General features: G+C 41.4%; 1 protein-coding gene across 3 annotated transcripts in view; it reads right to left on the bottom strand.

The window, feature by feature from the left end:
- The window catches only part of sema5b (semaphorin 5B), a 236,644-nt gene that overhangs the window by 70,511 nt on the left and 145,241 nt on the right, over positions 1-20,892 (bottom strand). For all 3 annotated transcript variants that reach the window (XM_023336501.1, XM_023336503.1, XM_023336502.1), the window contains 4 exons: positions 11,675-11,737; positions 10,823-10,921; positions 10,509-10,722; positions 1,120-1,405 (listed from right to left, as the gene is read on the bottom strand). In XM_023336501.1, the coding sequence (XP_023192269.1) occupies positions 1,120-1,405; positions 10,509-10,722; positions 10,823-10,921; positions 11,675-11,737 (662 nt within the window). The remainder of the gene's footprint in view (positions 1-1,119; positions 1,406-10,508; positions 10,723-10,822; positions 10,922-11,674; positions 11,738-20,892) is intronic.

Below are 20,892 nucleotides of genomic sequence, written 5' to 3'. Positions count from 1 at the left end.
AGTGTCTATGCACCGCAAATCTGGAACAAACTTTCTGAAAACTGTAAAACAGCCAAAACACTGACTTCCTTTAAATCTAGACCAAAACCCAGATGTCTAGAGTTGCGTTTGTACCATAATAAATGAAACACCGACCAACATTTTGATGTATAAATGACGACACTTGGAAAAATGTAATGTTTCAATTGTTGATTTGTGTGTTTTTATGAAGTAAAGCACTTTGAGCTGCCTTGTTCCTGAAGTGTGCTACACAAATAAAATTTGATTGACTGACTGATAACACCGAGTTACAAAAAAAATACTTTTTGGAAGTTGTCCATGTTTTTTCAACTGAATAAGAACTATTTTGTACCAGCTGAATCCAAAAATGACATCCACTTTTTAAAAAACGTTATTTCCTTTATTTAACCAGGTAAACCCCGTTGAGATCTAGATCTCATTTTCAAGACGGACCTGGGCAGAAGTCTGCAATACACAGCAACCTGGTTACAAAATAAAACGAATTAATACATACGCACAAGTGTAAAACAATAGAAAACGATTTAAAAGCAGTGACACTGTTTAATAACCTGACCCGATTTTCTCAGTCAGGCCAGGTTTTCATTCTAATTTGATTTAGAGAAATCCGATCTGTGGACTAAATTGATTATATTTTTGTGACATCATCAGTTAACCTCTGCTAACATTTCTCATCCAAAAAAAGTTTTAGGAGAAAAAAAAAAGTTTTCTAACAGAGTGTATTAATTAAATGATACAAACTTGAATTTCTGTAAATTGAGTAATAAAAACTGATGGTTAGGGTAAGTACTTATAAATTGAAATTAAAATCTTCATTGTGCAAAATTCAGGGCAGGAACGTCCTTTTCTTCGAACGCCTCATATGTTCAGCTGCAGGGATATCTCTCTTCAGAGCTCAACAGCAATCAGCCAGCATCCCAGCATCTCAAACTCGTATGCATCATAGTTCAGAAAGTCGACCCGATTGAGCAAAACCAATGTGAGTTTTGGATTCAGCACATCAAAATGACCCTAAAACAGTTGAAAAACCCCCAGACTATGTTTTTTTTGGCTGTTGACCAGCATGACGAATGCGTGTGACACACGTCGCAGTCCACTCACACATTGGTGGTGAAGATGCCGTAGATGAGGTCTTGCTCCGGGAGGTAGAAGGTGCTCTGCAGCTCGTTGTAGTAGAAGGGAATCTCTCCGGACCGGGAGCAGTTGAGCCGCGCCTTCATGAACGTGGTCCAGGTGTCCTCCAGGAGGAAGCGCCCGCCGATGTCGTTCTTGCACACCCGGGCCACGCGGGAGTACACCGTCTTGCCGCAGTCGTGCTCCACCGCGTTCTCCCTCAGGAAGAAGAAGGTGAAGAGGCCGATGTCGTAGGCGGAGATGAAGTGGGGCTCTGCGGCGGGGAAGGAGGAGACACGAGGGAGAGGAAGATCATTATGTTGACCCGGGAGGACGGGGGGGAAAAAAAGCAAAAATATATTTGCAACATTCGTCTTCTGGACACTGTTGCTTTGAACTTTGTTCGCATTATTGATTGCAATAAGGACTTGAAATTTCTATGACCGCGTTCCTGTTTAGGCTGGTTTTGAAAAAAAGAGCCCCCGTGGCAAATGAGTAAACAAGAGAAGATGCTGCAGAGGGCGAAGGAGAGTGGAAGATATAAACACGGTTTCACATAAATCTGTCTTGAGGTTTTGATGCTAAAACTGAATGCCTGTGTTGCTTTTATTGCCCCTGGACGGCAGAGGGGATGATTAATGTCCGCCTGCTGGACGGGTTTCCAGGTAAGAGACTGCAAAACAGGGATGAGGGGATCTTAAGTAATTGTTTTAAAGGAATTAGACGGCTTCAGCCAGTATATCGGTTTCTGGCACAAGTTAAAACAAATTCATGTCAGAGTTTCTGTGCAGGAACCTTGGGGACTTTTTGTGACAGACATTTGGACAGGGACCTCAGAATAATTTCAGTTCCAGTTACATCCTCTTTCTGGAGCTCACAGTGTTTCTGTGAAACCTGGAAACTCAATGAGCCTCCTCAAGGTTTAAGATTTTTCTCCTTTTGTTGCAACCTTGTTAAAAACAAAAGTTTTTCTTTTTTTAACTCATGGAAACTAAATCTTTTAGAGACAATTTGATTTTTACAAGAGAGGTCTGACAGTTTCTTCAGAAGTTACTAACAAAAACACAATCGAGTGTTGTAAATGAATACAATAGATAAGATATAATGAAAGTCAGGCAAAAAACATGCAGTGGTTTTACAAAAGTGCTTGTAAACCTTGAACTTTTTTCTGCTATAAGCATAAATATCAGCGTCATTGTGAAGTGGTAGAAAAAATACAAAAAATTAGGGATTCACAATATTGGATGTTTGGTTGATATCCGATATGCCGATATACTAAAACTCATTTGGCCGATAACCAATACCAATACCGATATTGTTTTCTACTTACTGAAACTATGTGGCTTTCTCTACTGTGGAATTAAAATACTTCATTATCTTTGTCAGCCTAGCCTGCTACCAAATAAAAAATGCTCAGAAGGAGGCTGAAAATGATGCAACACTTTCAACTATCATTATGTGTAAAGTCACATTTATTCATGACATTTACTCTCTCTAGGGCAATAACACTGAAACTTTGCAAATTTGACGTTGTGCTGTGCTGCAGGCATCATCGTCACTGGTTTGTCACTTAAAAACATTTTATTTTGACGGAATGGCCGATGTCCAATATTAAGTTTTTAGCTAATATCGGCCGATACCGATACCATGCCAATAATATCGTGCATCCCTAATACAAATAATTATTAAAATGTCCTGGAGTTTTATATTCTCTAAATCTCTGTAAACTCTTTTCCCCCTTCTGCAAGGATTATTTCTGAAAGAAAACCTGAATTTTTATTTTCCTCCCACAACCGCGCATGGATAATAGATGGAAATACAAGTGGGAATCCGTGGAATGTGTTGGTCTGTCACACAGAATCCCGATATAGCATGGTGACATGAAAACAAATTAAATAAAAACAAGGAGTACCAATACTTTTCTAAGGATATGAAGCATAAAGAGCTTTGCAATTAATAAGCAGACATCGACAGAATGTCAGAAAGAGAAAGAGCTTTATAAAACGGAAACAACCACACTGGTGTTTTGACACGGAGCTGATTGTGGTTTCAACGTTGGGAAGATTTGTTTTGTACTGTCATCTTTTCGTCTGTCAGGTTTCTGCACGAATGATTAAAAATAAGAAAAGAAAAAAGAAGAAAAGACTACTGAGCTGCCGTTGCCTCACTTCACCACCGGGACCTGCTTGTTGGAAGTGAAATCCAGAGCAGCGACAGCAAAATTATAAAAACCTTAATTTGCGCATGTATACATGCAAATAAACGATAACTAAGCTGATTTTGCAACAGAGTCACTTAAACACACAAACAAACACACACACTCAGAGAGGAACCTGTTAAGCATTAGGATGCAATGCACCTCTGGGGCCGACAGGACTTTTTTTTTTACATAAAGCATCTGAAATTGAGCGGGAGGAGAAAACAACTTTGGTGTCCGGAGGGCAGCGGTGGCATAATTCCATTTCGCTACGACTTTTTCGGACTGCGGCGTTGATGAAACCACTTGTGGTGTGAAAAAAACCCTAAAAAAACAAAGAGGTAATCAGCTGCAGGAGGGATGCAATTTTTTATTTTTTAAAAAGCTGTAATCAAGTTTTATAATTCTCTCTCCCTCTTTGATTACTCTGCAAAAACATGGAGCGGGGGTCTTAATGCAGCGCCGGCTAATTTAGCAGGTGATCTAATCCACTTATCCAGTTTAGATTTAATGAAGTGAACGTCCTAATCAGGTTGTTCCCAGTTTGTGTTCTAAATAATGACAAGGAAACGTGGCATTGAAAGCAAAACCAACTGAGTGCATTTATCATTATTAGACAAAGCAGTCAAAGGCGTCCCTTAATAATAATATCTACAATAAAAACAACTTAATTGAGACCATTGTAATTTACAGAGGGTTAATTAGTGTCAACAAGAAGCATAAATTTTTCCTTCCCTCAGGCTAACGGCTAGCTGAAACTCTGCTTTCCTCTTATGTGTTTATTAGCTCAGCAAAATAAATAATTCAGCAATGACCTGCCTGATTTAGAGCTTTGTGTGTTTATGGACACAATATACACCTCAGGCAAAGAGCGGAAAAAGATGACATGTTCTGCACTTCAATAAGAAAGGTGCATAGGCGCCTCCTGCTGAGCCGTAAACCCGTTTTTTTCTGCCTGACTGGTGAAACGCTGGGGAAGCAACGTCAGGTAATGTTGCAGGTCAGACGCAGCAGCACTACATCAAAGGCTACTTAACAGTCAAATGTGGAAAATGTTGAGAGAATACATTACAATTAATTCATATTAAACAGATGAGTAATGCTTTTTGGCTTAAGACGGCAAAATTAACGCACACAATAACTGCTGGAAAAAACACAACAAAAATTATTTTAAAATATTTTAATATATATTTTTTAATATAAATTTGTTAAAACTATGACTATGCTGCGACAGCATAGCATAAGACAGATTATCTTGAGTGCTGCCAGTGTTAAGTAAAAACAACCAATCAGAGCCAAGAGGCGGGTCTTAGCACTGTCAGTCAAGCTTGTATACACAATGCTCCAGACCACTTCCCCTTTGCTCTCTGCTACGCTAAAGCTACTTCCCTATAGTGAGCGTCACGATATTAAGTAAATGTTTTTCCTGAAACGGTAAGTTGCTTTGCCAGCAACAGCAAATTTATCAGCATGTACACGAGCATGAGTGACAGCGCTAAGACTTTCCTCCCGGCTCTAATTGGCTGTTTTTGACCGAGAGCAAACTGCAGGGCAAAAGTAGCTCAGGGAGGAGCTTAATCCTTTCACAGAGTATCTGTCTGATATTATACTGTCATTGCAGTGACCATTTTAACATATATGTAAAGAACATATTTTATAAAAGTTACATATTGCAGCTTTAACCCAAATGTTATTAGGAAAGAGGTTGGCTATTTTTAACCCAAAATTGGGTCAAAAATTTTAACTGAGCTCCTTTGAGCTAAGTTGAAAGCTCTGCCCCGAAAGGACAATGGAGGATTTACATTGGCACAAGCTAATGTGCCAATGTAAATAAATATTTCCTTTATTTATTTTAAAGGAAATAAATACGCTTTCAAATTTGTTGCCAAGAAGCGTTGCTGTAACAAAAGCAATGATCCATCACACGCACATTTGTTTTACTTTATATGTGAAGTGCATTAAGCGTGAAATTTGTCACCAAAATGAAACTGCATGCATGTCAGGGAAAATACAAAACACAATGAAATTTGCATGGTAGTCTGATCATTTTTAACTCAAAAGCGAACTTCGTATAAAAATCATCCAGAACTGCATGGCAGTACAGTAGGTGGCGGTACCATCTCCCCCCGGATTTCTAGGTGTACTTTGTATCTTCTCTCCTTATAATAGTGTGTTCTGGCTTCCTCTCACCATCCAACAATAGGTATCTTAGGTAAATTGGCCCCTCTAAATTCCCCATAGGATGGCAGTTTGTGCGTGCAGCATTATTTGTCATATTTATGTTTATATTCCACTGTAATGTAATACCGGCCATCCAATATATACACATCGTCTCTCCCCCGTTGACCTCGGAGGATATTACCACCCCAAACGGATGGATACACTTAAAAAATTACAACAAACCTTCTGAAATTGCAGTTGGTGAAATTTATACTCAATAACGTGTCAGTTCTGTGTAATTAAATAATATCTTGGCAACATTTACTGGTGCCCTGGCAGCAGAGGGGATTTATCACTACCTTCACAGAGGGCTGCTCAGTTATTGAGTTTCATTGTCCTTGTGCACAACGCTGCAAAAAATAAAATAAAAAAGAGGAAAAGTCTCTTCAAGCCTGTGATGCCACTGTGAGGCAGAAGATTCTGAACGGAGAGCGGATAAGAAAAGCCTGTCAGCATTTTGTTTCCAAAACAAAGAAAGTTCAGTTTTCAGGATGAAAGATGATCTCTTCTCTATATATATTCGCCTACTATAGAAATAAGAGAAGTTCTCGACATGTTTTGTTTTTATATTAGGCAAACATCGTGCGTCAGCGACACTTCTGAGAAAGCTGAGTGGAGGCTGAAGTGTGAGTAACTGCAACGTAAATCAATATTTCATCACACTTGAAGTCTAAGGACTTTTAGATGCTTACATACCTTCAGAAAAAACCCAACCTTCAATTTTAATAAAAAAATATTCAATCAGCAGGGAGAGAACGTCTAATGTGAAGCTTTGCTGTCTGCACTGATGAATGCTGACTCGCCCTGGCATGCTGTGTGCTTGAAACTGTAAGTAGATTTACCAAATATTTAATGATTTCAGCCAACACTTGCCTGACCACTTTCAGACACGTGTAGCACATTATAATGTTGTTCTCAGGCAGTAATCTGATCCTTCAGTGTAAAAAAAAAAAAAAAGACAGTAACATCAGGGCAAAAGTGAAAAAGCCCATCCTAAATCCACACCTTTGATCCCAAGTCACGCACACTATTCAGAACAGCAACACATTAAGAGAAATGTACTTACTTCAATGACATGAAAGGCTTCATGCTCCACAAAATCCCCTCTAATATTCTCAAATCTAGACATATATACCATTTATGTGTCAATACATCTGCACGCTTGGCTTGAAATGTAGCTTTATAGCAACAAACATTCCACTTTAAGGTGGAGAAGCATCCCATGATCACTCTTAACTACGGTGAAGGATATACTAGCAAATCTCTTTTCCAAAGGTGCTGAAACACTTCATAGAGAGCATGGCATTTAGTTGTGATTGGGTCTTTCAGGAGAGGCTACAGGTCCATCTCTCTGTATACTCCAGCCTTGTTAAATGATACAGCAGAAAATTGGGGCTGTCCTGAAAGCTAAAGAGAGTGGCACATAAAATATGAGGAGCAAAGAATTGGACTCAGCAGCGATTTTGTTAAAGCAATAACTTTTTTTTTCACACGGGAAGTTGTTCTCCCCACATTTTAGTAAATATGCTAAAATTAAATTAAACTGCTTGTTTTGAATTGTGAGGTTATGCTATTGCAGTAAAGCATTACTTTACTTTTACGTTTGTTTTAAAGTGTTAATTTCCATTATTTTATTACATAGACTTTAATGTGGAAAAAAAATGGTGACGCAATTAACTGTATTTTATTTTTACATGCAAATGTCCAAAGCCGGAACCTTTGTTTTTATGCGTTTCTGGTACGGCAGTAAACCTGACACACCAGTTACATCAGCAGCAACGATGGATGAAACAAAACTGCTTCTCTTCACCTACCAGACGTTGATTTTTGCTTGAAAAAAAAAAAACGATCTGATGGGTCGCTGGAAAAGACTGTTGTGTGCAAGTTGTGCAACAACCATCACTGAAGCTAATCAAGGCTGAAAGAGCGTCTCAATGCTAAACATATTGCAGCATGCACAGACGTCCCCAACGCTAACATCAGTGTCCACAGTCGCATTTATATACAAGTATTTTTTCAAAGTTTCATGAACAGTCAGAGGTTCCTCAAACAATTAAAGCTGAACTGGTATAAGAATAGCATTTTCTGCTAATCTGGAGGCTGAATAACCTGAACAACAGGTAAAAAACAATTAGACATATTTGTTTTTGTGCTGATATGTCTGTTTATTCAATAATTCAGTAGCAAGAAATGGTTATTTTGTCAATGCACGGCTTTTGATTAAGTTCAATTAATTAATAATTACAGGCTTGCAATTTAATGTAGCCCCATCGACAAAAGATTCTTATGTAACTTTTCATTTGTTGCCCAAAATAATTTACATTGTTTTTGACGGCAGGCCCCAACGTTCCTTGTGACATTCAGATGTATGACAGAAAACAGTCGGTCAGCACCTGGCAGACGACCAATCCAATAAAGGAACGAATAGATTAGATCTAGCACACCCTCCCGACCTCCCCTACCCGCCGGCCCCTGCGGTTCTCCTGAACCAGCGAGAGCTTAGAGCTGGAAATGAGATTTTCATTCACACCCTGAAATCCACCGGGAACCCCATATTCCCTCACAGACGCTGCCACGAAAGCAAAAAAAAAAAAAAAGAAAAAGCAGGTTTTGCACGCTCGGATGCAGCACAACATGTGCGTTTAACTGTCTGCCTATCCAGCTGCGGTTACGCTGATCGGGACATTATCTACTTTGTTACTCATCTTCCTCCGTCTCGAATCATTTCACAAACTCTCTTTCCGCTCGTGTGTGTGGTTTTAAAGCCACGTGCACGCAGCTGCTACCCACACACCGCCTGATTGCTGTCTAAATACTCACCTGCATGGTGAGGCCCTGCGTGGTGTGACACATGCTGCGTGCTGTAATTTCACCCTCTCTGTAGGACGAAGAATAATTACATCGCTCACTGACTCCCCGGTCTGTCGTCTCTGCATCCAGCGCCGCCATCCAAACTCTGTGATAAGCGCACAAACTCACAGCCTCTCCTGTCATCCATCTTTAGTTGGACTCCATCTACTGTGAAGCTTCACTTTTTCCACGGGACAGCTAAGGAAGTGGAGAGCCAAGCTTTGTCAAGAGGGTCACGAGATTTAAGAGTCGCGATTTGCTCTCACAGTTTAAAACTCGAGTGAAAAAAGTATTTAATTAATTGAAAATGGTGTTTATGAATTCAGTGGAAAATCCTGAGGCTAATGCAACATTGTGTTTTGTGCAGTGTTTTAACAGTTTTTTTTTTCTTTTTATGTTATTTGACTGATAAAAATCACCAAGCACTTTCACCAATTAGGCGCCAGAGCAGAATTGGTGGAAAGTGTTTCTAATTATGAGCCTAATTAACTCAAAAACAACGGCAAGCATTTAGAATGCTAAGGTCAGAGTCTTCATCAGACAGACAGAGTGTCTGTGTAGCCCAGCATGAGATGAAGATCTAACATTATCACAAAACGTAAGTAGCACTAACAGAAATTTTGATTTTGATTTATTTGATGTCCATAAAGTTTCTATAAAACAATCTGCAGCTGCATGGTTTAGCATCTGATCAAAACATTAATGCTGCAATTTTATTCCTCTGAGGAAGAGATGACGGAATTTGATTTATTCGAAAGGCATGCAGTTAAAGCACACACAAAAAGATATACAGTAGTGTGAAGGGGGTATTGCTAATCAAGTACTTGGCAGATTTTTGTTAGTTCGCTGCTTTGAACCATGATGAAAGCAAAGAAATAATGCCATGCATCAGTCTTGTTGCACTGTCCACATTTTCTTCTGAGGAGTTTTAGCTGATTTCCTAGTAAAGTGAGCAAACAAGTCAGAGGAAAATACAACATAGCAATCAGGCAATCTACCTGCATACTTACTGTACAAGTATCATTGTGTTACTGCAGAATGCATGAAGGAAAACTGGACAGGGATCTGACTCACATCTGCTGAATTCAGGACATGTGTGAGCAAAAATTTCTGCTGCAGTGTGTTGTCCCAGGAAAAGACTCAGTGTCAGCAGCAAAGAGATTATTGACACTAACCCCTGAAGGACAGACAGCATTCCATGTTTCTTCCATTTCATAAATCCCACTGAGTCCCATACCCAACCTGAGCCATGTTCCACATGCAACGCTGCACCAAAACAGTCTCTCTAATCCTTTTGCAAACACCCCTACCGGACAGGTCCGCCTCCGCTACAACGAGACACAATTGTTTTGGAAGCGAAAGTGCGGACTTGGCCTCGTCCGCCGCGCCGAAGAGGCCAGTGAAAATGTTTGAAGGAACGGCAGGAATTTTCAGAGGTTTGTTGAAACAACTTGTGCAGATTACCGGGGAATCCAGCAGGCTTTAGAAAATATCAGATGATATCTCTGCGGAGATTACATTTCTCTCGGGGTGTAAAAGACAATCACTAAACATCAAGTCTGTGAAATACTGACGAAGATAATACCACTGGAGCAGCTAGCAATTTCAATTTTGATGTTTTGTTTCCTTTTTCCATTTAAGAGAATTGAGTGAAAATGAACTTTTCAATAATATTCTAGTTTATTGAGATGTCCTTGCTGTTTGTTTAGACTATTTTCAAAATTAGGAGACATTGTTGAACTGGTTTGCATTTAGGGTTGTCAGAGTGAAAAAAACAAATATGCATGCCACACTTCCCAGATATTTGTAAAAAGATGCTAAAAACAATGTACCTGTTTCCTGCCACAGGTAGGATACTAGACCCAAATAAAATACTGAAGTTTGCTGTTTAGATTAAATGGAAAAAGAAATAACTGTGGAAAATTGTCAAGAATTTGTGTGACTCTCTGTACTAGTTTTATGGTATTTTAATTTATTTAATCTTTGTGTTCATGTAAGTTGACTTATGTTAAAACAAACAAAAAAAGCTTTGCTGTTTAGGATTTAAGGTATATGAATACTTTTGCAAGACACTTTAACAGTACTGTTCTTAGTGTTGTGTAGTTTGTACCGTTCAGCCACTTGGAGTTGTACTGGGCAGTGCGCAGCGGCGGCATGCCGCCCAGGCTCCTGTAGATGACGGGGTCGCGACCCGAGAAGTCGATGACGGTGGCGGCGTAGAGCTCCCCGCTTTCGGTTACCACCGCCGTGGAGTTGTGGCGAGGGTCGTACGGGCAGCGCGCCACGCCGTTTACGCGCTCCACCACTCTGCTGATGTTGCCCACCTGGAAAAGAAACACAAGACCGAGGAGCAAGCCGAGTGCCAACAGGAGGGAGGAGGAAGTGATGTCACTGACTTCATATAAAGTTATTTCCTCACTCTACCTCTCTACTGATGCATAGCGGCTGGAAAGCATTAGTCCCGCAGGTCATGACCTCTGTCTTGTTCACCAGCAGGACTCTGATGTAATTCTGGCATTCCATCTGAGAAAAAGAAAAAAGAGAGATGAAAATGAACATCTACAAAAGGTAACAGCGGGGTGAAATCTGTATTGGTTCGCTGAATGCTATTGGACGTGTTACTAAGGAGAACAATGGAGCGAGTTTCCTGGTGCAAAATTGGAACGTGGCGTTTGCAGCGTTCGCCCGTGGGCCCATTGTTGAGAAATATGAATGCTAGTTTGGAAGAAAATGACAGATTATGTATTTGTGGCATCGACAAAGACTCGAAGTCAACTGCATGTTTTTCGGCACAAAGAATCAAATTCTTTTCCAACAAAAGCGAGGCATTGATTTATAGGCCTTTCTCTGCAGAGAAGTGAGGTAATTGAGCAAAAAAAAAAATAGTTTTGTGCATCTGGTTTCAATCTTCACCTTACAGGCTCAGTGGGAGATGCATATGATTTTGCAATCAGTTCCTACAAAACAATGCGAAGGAAGCAACTGAACTCAGCAGCTGCTCACAGGCATTTTACAAAGGACGTCCTTTCTAAGTGTCCCAACATGTCCCCACGGGCACTTTCTTAGACATTTCCCTTCCCTTCCCGTCTGAGTGCTCTCTCCTATAAAGTTGAGAAAAACAACTTTTGATTGAAGGTTTTGAAATAGTGCTTCTCTGCCGAGGAACCTCCCGAGAGACTAACAAGCACCGAGGCAGAAGATATCAAAAAATGGCCCCGCTGTACGCCGAGCCGCGCTGACACGGAGCGCCGTAATTGGGGGCGTGATTGAGGTTACCTCTGTTTTGCCTTTGCTCTGACACGACTTCCTGGTTTCTTCATCCGGTGCCCACTCTGTCGCCTAGGAAACAAACACAAGATGACAAAGAGGTGACAAAGAGGCCGAGGAGCGTCGCGCGGACTTCCCCGAGGCACTTCGGAAAGTTACGCAACGACCAACTTTCGCTAGCGCCTCGGGAAGGCTAAAGACGACGCCTGAAAAGACTTTAACCTCCACGCTGTTTGTTTATTGTGTACATGTTGCGATTGGCTTGCCAGCAAAGAGCCCATTTGAGGGGCGAGGGCGAGGCGCGCAACGAGGCAGCTGAAGGGCTGAGGACGGCTTTAGCATGTAAATGGCTTCCTTCTTCTCCCCCCCCTTTCTTCTGCTCTATCTGGAAAAAGTTTGCAGCACCTCCTCTGCCCTCTTCCGCCATCAACCTCGACGAGCCAATTATTTCCCTGTTGATCGTTACAGTAGGCGCTTGGCTTAATTATGGATGCAGGCGGCGGCGGCTGCAGTGCAAACACGCAGGGTTGCCGGCCACAGGAGCTGCGCTGGATCCCGTTAAGTGGGTTGAGAGATGGTCCTCGTTTGGCCCAAACTGGGCGTGAAGAGGTGCCAGAGGGCCCACATTGTGTGTGTCGCTGGCCTCATTTCACCCGTCCTCTCCCGTCTCCTCAGAGAAGCGGCCCAGACAGGACGGGTGAGCTTAAACTTTAAAGTGTAGCTTTATCGACTATTATTATGACAACTATTATCTCGCTGTTTGTATTTAAAGTTTGAAACAACTATTAGTTTAGAGCTAAATCGTAGTGTAATTTAACCAAAGTGTTAGCATAGCTAATCAACTCCACTGTTTTTTTTTTTACCCCTCCAGGGTTTTTTTTTGTGACCTTAAATGAAAGTAGGCTGACATGCGGGAGGCGTCGTCGGGTCCGGGAGTCAAACCCGCGACAGCCACGTCGAGGACTCAAGTACTCCAAACATGGGTCGCGCTAACCCCGACGCCACCATGGCACGCCCATCACGTAGCTTTTTACTGGCTTTGCTCCTAAGTAGCCAGTTGGCATTTAGGTGAATATTGAAGGTTGTTATGGAGACTTGGTCATCCCAACATGGCACACTTTGTTTCATTTCTCCAACAGTTTGTTTTACCCCTCCATCCACCCTGTTCATGAGGTGCCAAGACAAACGCGGCACCTCGTTCAGCATTGTGACCAGAACTGGACCTCAGAGTCAAATGTAGAATCCACGGAGACAGCAAGATGCTGGCCATTAAAGCTGGGGTGAGTGACTTGTACAAAAATAAAATATGTTATTTAAATATTTGTTAAAATTGTCACTATGTTGTGACAATGTGGTATGAGCTCCTGTCTCTTCTCAAACTAAAAGTTGTATTTTTCTACATTTTTCTGTGTGAGATTATGCCTTATAACAATAAAAGGTTTATGCATTTCGAGTTTCTCAGGGTTTCCACACATCGTTACCTGGTTTGCCAACAAAACTCCTTCTCCCTATACGTCTCACCTAAGCAGATAACTCTCCCAGGTGGTCAAAGACAATTTTCAAAATTAATGACGCCTGACAGTGACGGGTCAACGCCAAGCACAGAATAAATGCTTTTCAATAAAAAAACAAATAAATGAACCTCGTTTACTCTGGAGCTCCTCTCTAAACACATTCTGTGTGTGCAGCCTTGAGGTACTTAACTTTTCTTTTTTCGCCCCGCAGTGTCTTTGCAGGTATATCACTCTAACTCTCTTTCTTCGGTTTTAATTAAAGCTCAGCAGAACAGCCTAAATCGGTGCAGCCAGATTGTCAGAACCTCTGCTTTTGGAACAAAATCTTCTTCTGGGCATGAAATGTTCCGTTTTTAATTTGCGGAGCACATGAACAGGTCACATTGGTCTCTTTTGTGTCTCAGTCCAAGGAATTTATCAACCCTCCTTGCAGCCGGGGAAATGATTAAATTTAAGGTGATTAGCATCTGCATAAATTGTTGCTAATGAGTAAAAATATCAAACTGAATGCCGCAGATCCCAAACTAATGAGCTAGTCGAATACGTCCAGGACCTGGGAATATCCGGTCATCTTGGTATTAAGCATATTCTCGCTGACATTTTGTTGTAAGGATTGTAATTTCATATTTTAAATGCAATTCCTGACGGTTTTAGAAAAAGGCTAAAGATTCGCTATCAAGCAGGAACTTCTGGGAACGTTTTTTTGCTTCCAATCCAAAACATAGAAACATGAATACAAGAGGTTGTCTGAAACAGAAACACCACAGTTTCAAAACTAATGTTTGTAATATCTTTGGATGTTTTTTGTCTTTCTTCAGAAACAATTACGTTATTTAGCTGAGTTTACTACGAAGGTTTGCTCTAGAGCACATGTGTCAAACTCGAGGCCTGTGGGCCAAACCTGGCCCGCCATAGCTTTTTACGTGGCCCTCTAGAGCAGCAGTCCCTAACCCCCGGAAATATTTAATTATTTCTTGCGCCTCCCGGTACCAATTGGTCCGCACAAGAAATAATTAAATATTTCCGTTTTATGTATTATTTGAGTCTTGAGGATCTTTTATTTTGAAAATCCTTTAACCGGATTCTCTTGGCTCCATCTTGCGCGCCAACATTGATCCCACAAGCAGCAAAATTAGTAAGAAACAGATCAGATTCTATGGAAAGTTTCTTTGCGAAGGGGAAAAGGCCCAGAGAAGAGACAGGAGCCATTTTTGTATTTTACTCGAGGGTCACACAAAATCACTTCGAAATGGCGCTTGGGGAGTGGGGCCACCCTGCTCTAAACCAAGTATCACCATTCGCTCAGATGTTATCAGTCTCAGTGTGAGCGGTGTGTGTTATCTGAAGGCCTGCTTCACATTTCATTCTCCAAAAACACTTTTTATCTCGCTGCAAGCCTGAGGAGACGAAGAATTGGCGGAAAAGCAGAAAACACAGACGGAAGGCGTTTCGGCTGTGCTTGAATATATTAGGATGAATAAAAAAAAAAAAACAAGTGAAACTTTTGTCACCATCGTTAAGAGTGTAGGTTAGAGGTGCGACTGAGACAAAGCCATTAGTGTGGTGAAGCTACATCTGGCTCCTGCAGCCATTAGAACGGTGGGCTCTGACCCATGCTGACGGTCAAAGCTCATCTCCCCCAGCAGATCCCTTCAGTTAACCCCCTCCAGGCTGAAGTGCAGGAGGCAACCGGCTGCGTAACATGATGGACTCGGGTTAAAATGATACCAAACAGGAAGACGAGAAGAAACGGCACGAGTGTCTGACCGGGTGTGCGGGAGCTCCATGTTCTGTTCACGTCGCTGCGGCTGCTGAACAGTGCGCAGACCATCAACAACAACCTCTAATCCAGTTTCCACCCAGAGCTCAGCGAACAGCGTGGCACCTGCCAATCAGAGCGCGGCTCCGCCCCCCGAGCCCCCTCGCCCTCCTCCTCCGCTGCAGTGCATCAATCTGCCGGCTGAAATGAAAACACTGCTCCTCCACAACCTCCGTCTGTCAGCGCCTGTCAGCCAAGGGGACTAATGGAATGACGTCATCGTAAACACACACACACACACACACACACACACAAGGAGACGGATGCCTTTCCGGTGATTCACAGCTTGGAGCGTTACCATCTCTTTCTGCGGGGCCCCGTCTACAAGAATCCCCGTCGGCTTAACCCACTGACCTTCACCAAAAACCGCCACCCTCCTCCCCGTCGCTCCTCTCTTAATTCATTTCTTCTTTCTTCACGTCGCTTTGGAACAAAGCCACACACACTCTCTCTCACACACACACACACAGCCTGGGAGAGTACCAGGCTCTGCCTCGAATTCCTTCCCTCCCGCTCCAAAAAAAGCGTGAATGGCCCGCTGGCCGCCAGCTGAATGAATCGCAGCGAGGCTCTGGAGTCCGTGTTTTTGTCGGGGCTCTCGTTTATTTTCTGTCATTTGTGAAGCAGGGAGGAAACAGATCGGTTCTGCATAAATTTGCATTGCGTTGATTTAAAAATCAGGTTAAAAAAAACCCTCAAAGACAAATCTCTTCATATGTTATTAATTATAAACAGATTAAATAAGAAAAAAATAAGGGGAAGGAAATCACAATGCTATTTTAACACAAGAGTCCAAATGAGCAATTTTCCAATTAATCGCACTAGAGAGATTTAATTATAAACGCTGACACAGCACAGCATGCTTCGGCTAAAAATGGCACAAACAAACACTAGCAACTTGGAAAAGAAACACATTTGATACTGATGCAGGATAAACAGGCGAGTGAACTGAAATCTCACAAAGAATAGTTTTCACGAAGGTGCAAATTAGAAGAAAAAAAAATCAGCGCAGGTGCTTTAAGGCACAACAAACAGAGATAGTTGCTTTGGTATGCAAGTTCTCAGATACTTCCTTGAGCTTCGGCTAATTTTCAGACCGGCTAATAATTTAGGCGTCTGGCTGTGAAAAGCTGCTGGAGACTCACTCTCTCTCTCTAGAAGAAGTGGAGCACAGAACTGTTGTATGAAATATTAAGTGGAGGAACAGAAATGAACGCCACACGTTTGGTCCGTGACATGAAATCGAAATAAAACCTGCTGGAGTTTTGATAACTGTGACGGAGCTTAAGGAGTGGGGATGATTTGCTGGTTCTTTTAGTTTTAATAACCGCACATAAAATGAGCAAAAAAAGATGGGATTATTCAGGATAAAAAAAAAACAACTTTATGTATCTGATCCCCCTGTCAAGTCGGTAGAGATTTTTCATCTGTTTTCTTGCATTCCTTCACTCTGGTTTGTTTCTGTCGCCTGTTTTTGTTGATCTGCATGCTTTTGTTGTTGAACTAACAGCGGTCTGCTTGTGTGTGATGTATCCTGCATGTTTTCCTTCAACTACATAAAAGGCCACGTTCACTGGCTTCACTGAATACATCTCGCACAGTCAGATTTAATTACATGAAGTAATCGGAGGCGTACAATAGATCGATGCAAGTTTAGTGCAACGAACACACGAATCAGAGGGAACTTGTGAGTAGAATTTGCATCCCTTCATTTGCATTGATGTCAATTAGATGTCCATGCTCTTGTGCCACATAGCATGCAGCACTTTTGTTAAGTGTTTAAACATGCTTTGGTTGGAAACAACCTGAAATTCATACTTAACAGGATATTTATTTTCTGAATAGCTCCTATCAGTTTTCTCATTAAGGGTATTAGAAGGGAAGTTATGCAGCCGCACAATGCTTCGTCTTTTATCCATTCAATTTGCCACCGTATGAATTGATAGCAGCATTTTATTGAGCTAAAAACACTAAAAAACGGGACTTGTGTGTCTTAAGAATCTCTGAAGTCGTTCCATGAGATGACATTTGAATAATTGCAACTGTGAATATTGACACACATTCTAAGTGTTTTTTTAATAGTTCTTTTTTTATTTTTAGGTGCACATGCATCATAATTTCTACAATTTCTAAATATTTTCACGTTACGTCATGTTAAGTCATAAAATTCATTGCAACTCCTCTGGGTTTGACGAGACGGGCCGATGGAAAGCAGCATAAATATGAGGGGAACTTTCAAAATAAAATCCACTGTAACTTAGGAAGGCATTGTCTTAGTCATCAAATGTGTGCGATTTAATCTGTGTGAAGACCTCAGATGTTTGTTAGAGAACATTTGCACAAAAAACAAAAAAAAAGGCAGCTTTACAAAAATCAAGGAACCAAGCGGAAAAGTCAGGGATATCAGGGAAATCAAGTTCTGGACGTGGAGAGTAAGGTGAAATATTTAGGTCATATTAGAAAGGAGTGATCTTTGTGATGACGCAAGCTAATATTTTGGCACTGACACATAAATTTAACATGATGCCAACATGTCCCTTTTTCAAGCCTGCTGCACTTCTCTTTATAGCTTACTAGTGTAACTACAGTGAAGCTGTACTGAAGAATAATGAAGACGCTGCAAGTGCCCAATCAGGATGCAGCGCTCAGGCTGCTGAGACGGACACCTGCAAGTCAAACGTTAGTCGTGAGCGACGTCCCGTCTTTTCACGCCTTGTTCATGTATAAATTTATGCACCGTTTCGATGCGTCAGACCACTTAAAAGTTAGACTTCTGTCAACTGGAACATATAGTGACACAATATGTACTGTACCTCGAGGTTTTATAAGGATTGGAATAACTGTTTATATGCTTTATGATGGATGTGTTTGTCCTCTTTTTGTTTTCGTTCTGATTTTTAAGTGATATGGACTACTTTGTGTCTGGAAGTTAAGGTTGTAATTTAATTTAAAGAAACGGACGCCATCTTCAGTTTGCCACCAGCAGGGGTACACCAGAGAAGAAGCTCTGATGAGAAGAGAGTAAAACTGACAATTTTGCAAAATGCTGTGTAGTGAAAAACGCAAACTATGGATTGAACATAATGATGTGAGACATGGCAGTGGTAGCATCATGCTGTGGAGATGAGGTGTTTTTTCAGTAAAGCGAGAAATCTTGGTATTAATTTTCTCCACTTCACTGTTTCAAGCTCCTCTTTGTTTCTTTGTTTTTCAAAACATGTGAAAAATGTGTTAATACGTCAAAGGTTTAAATATTCTTTTTCCAATATATAAATGTGCTTTTACACTGCTAACCTCCAATATTTGAGAAATAAAATAAAAGTCGACAAATGTGACATAGATAACAAATATTGTAATTCAAGATCTACCCGCTCAAATGAATTAGTGCAATGTTTTATTTTCAGGCCAGAGAGGCTTCGTTATTCGTACCTGACGTTTCAGAAGCAAGCTAGGGTTCATTTTCATCATTTAGCAAGGCCATTGTCAATCTGCAACCCCCGCCATCAGTTCCCTTCGCCAAACCCAAACTTGACACCCCATTTCTCCCCATTTCACCTCTCGTTAGACATGGTAAAAATATCTTGCCCTCTGGCAACTTTCCCTAAAGGAAGCAGGACGTGTGGGACGGAGGGAGCTAGAGAATTTAAAAAAAAAAAAGATTTTTATGGGCAAATAAAATAGCAGATAACACAATTAGCACCATGATCGAGGATTCATCACTTTTACGGCAGAAAGATGGTCTCTGGGCTCGGAAATGAATTCTATTTTTATGAGATGTGGAGAGAGAAACGGGGCAAATGATGGAGCTGGAGATGCTAATGAAGTGAGGAATCTGCTGCTAGCAGCGGTAAAACGCAAACCTGACTCGCTCCTGGAATGTGACGCTTGCGTTGATAAGGATCGCCTCTCGCCGACACACCGCTAACATCACGCGTGACAACTAATTAGGATCCATGAATATTGGCAATAAGTGTGTCGTGGGAATTAATGGCTGTTCGAACTGGAGCTGTGTGACACTTGTTAGAAGTCGAGACGGATTTGTGTTGGAGCTGACGGTGTAAAATTAGAACGTGGGATGTGCTTCAGACGACTGTATTTACCATTTTACACGAGAAAAAGATTTCTTCCTCACTGATAAGCTTATCCGCAAAAAATTGCATAAGGTGTTCAGACTAGCACAAACCCACATTCTCTGTTTTCTCATGATTCTAAACGCAGTCGGCCATTTCAGATGACAGCCCACACCCGGCATAAACACAGACACTCACCACTTGACATTGCGGGTGAGTCTGGCAGCAATCGTTGCCCGGGTGGGTCAGAAGAGCAACACTTATCCACCAACGCAGCAACAGAGTGAACAGTCAGCGTTCACAGGTCTGAGCCACTCAGGAAACCGCTGGTGATGTTCCATATCTATTATATGTTTCCAGCAGAACGCAAGACGGTGCAATATCTAAATCAGCCACCACAGATGTGAGCAACGACGTCTAAAATGTGGGCGACTGTGGCTCTTTGGTAGCGTAGTCGTCTTGCGATCGGAAGGTTGTAGGTTCGATTAAAGCTTCCTCCTGCCACATGTCAATGTGCCTCTGGGCAAGTGAAGACTTAACTCCAAATTGCCTACCGATCTGCGTATTGGTGTATAAATGGGTGTGTTTGTAAGTGCGACTGGGTGAATATGACTCTAGTGTAAAGCACTTTGAGTGGTCAAAATGACTGGAAAAGCGCTATATAAGTTCAGTCCATATAGCTGCAGAGTTTATGTAGCGACTGGACTGAGTCTTTTTTTTTTCTAGACATCCGCAGTACAACCTGTGCTAAAAATATCTGGGAACAAACGTATTGGGTTTGATTATACAGACGAAATCAGTCCAGTTCCTTGTTTGCATGCACACAACAATGACCAGCCTGCAACTCGAAGCAGAATGAATCGATTGCAACTTAATGGTTCTTTAATATTCGGATTCAAGGTGTACATTTAAGAGCAATTCGTCAGGGCGGAGCTAACTGAGCACCGGAGCTAACTGAGCTTCGGTTTAAGGAAGAAAATGTATCAGCAGTGTCTTGCTTCCCTGCTGAATAAATAAACTAAAATTAAAGGTCTTATTTTTCAGGGTTGTCAGGCCAGTGAGATTATGCAAATCTGCTTCCACACCATTACCTGACAACCCAAGAGATGAGGTGGGCGGTCGGATTCCGTTCTGCGTTTCATCATCTTTATGGGATAACATAAAAGGAATTAATGAATTAATAAAAAACTTTTTAAGGTGCATGTTAGAATGGCCCTTAGCAGCTGGTTTACAGAGGAGTCTTGAGGCAGAGAAATAGTGCAGACCAACCAGGTGTTTATTCTCCAACATTTAACATTTAGACAATCCTGCTTACAACAGCCATGGGTCTCAGCAGCAACCACACCTACCAACCTGCAATGTGGCCAACATACAGGTTTTTATAGTTCCTGGCTGCTCCAATTAACAAACCCACCAAGAAACAGGGTAAGACAAAATACATGTACACAAACAATCTTGACAAAACAACCAAATCTTCAGGATAATATTAAACACTCTTCATTTTTAAGCAGCCATTTCATTTCTAAAACTACCTTTATATAAATATAAATCCAATCATTAAATTTCTAAACTGCACAGTTCTATCACTCCCCCTCTTCCATTTGCATTGGTCTCCTCCGGAACCTTTATAAGGTGCTCAGGCCCCTGGGGAATCTTTTAGCCTGAACACCCTGCAGAGGAAGAGACAGAGGTAAGCCACATCTACACAAACATTTCAGTGCATTTCAAACAGTTACAAGACCCATCCATCCATTTGTTTGTTTTATTTTAACAGGACACCATCAGTTCCAGCTGAGATGCCACTGCACAAAAACACACAAACAA

This window comes from Xiphophorus maculatus, chromosome 7, assembly GCF_002775205.1.
Source record: "Xiphophorus maculatus strain JP 163 A chromosome 7, X_maculatus-5.0-male, whole genome shotgun sequence".
In the NCBI taxonomy this organism is placed as follows: domain Eukaryota; kingdom Metazoa; phylum Chordata; class Actinopteri; order Cyprinodontiformes; family Poeciliidae; genus Xiphophorus; species Xiphophorus maculatus.
This window is presented reverse-complemented; position numbering and strand designations above follow the sequence as displayed.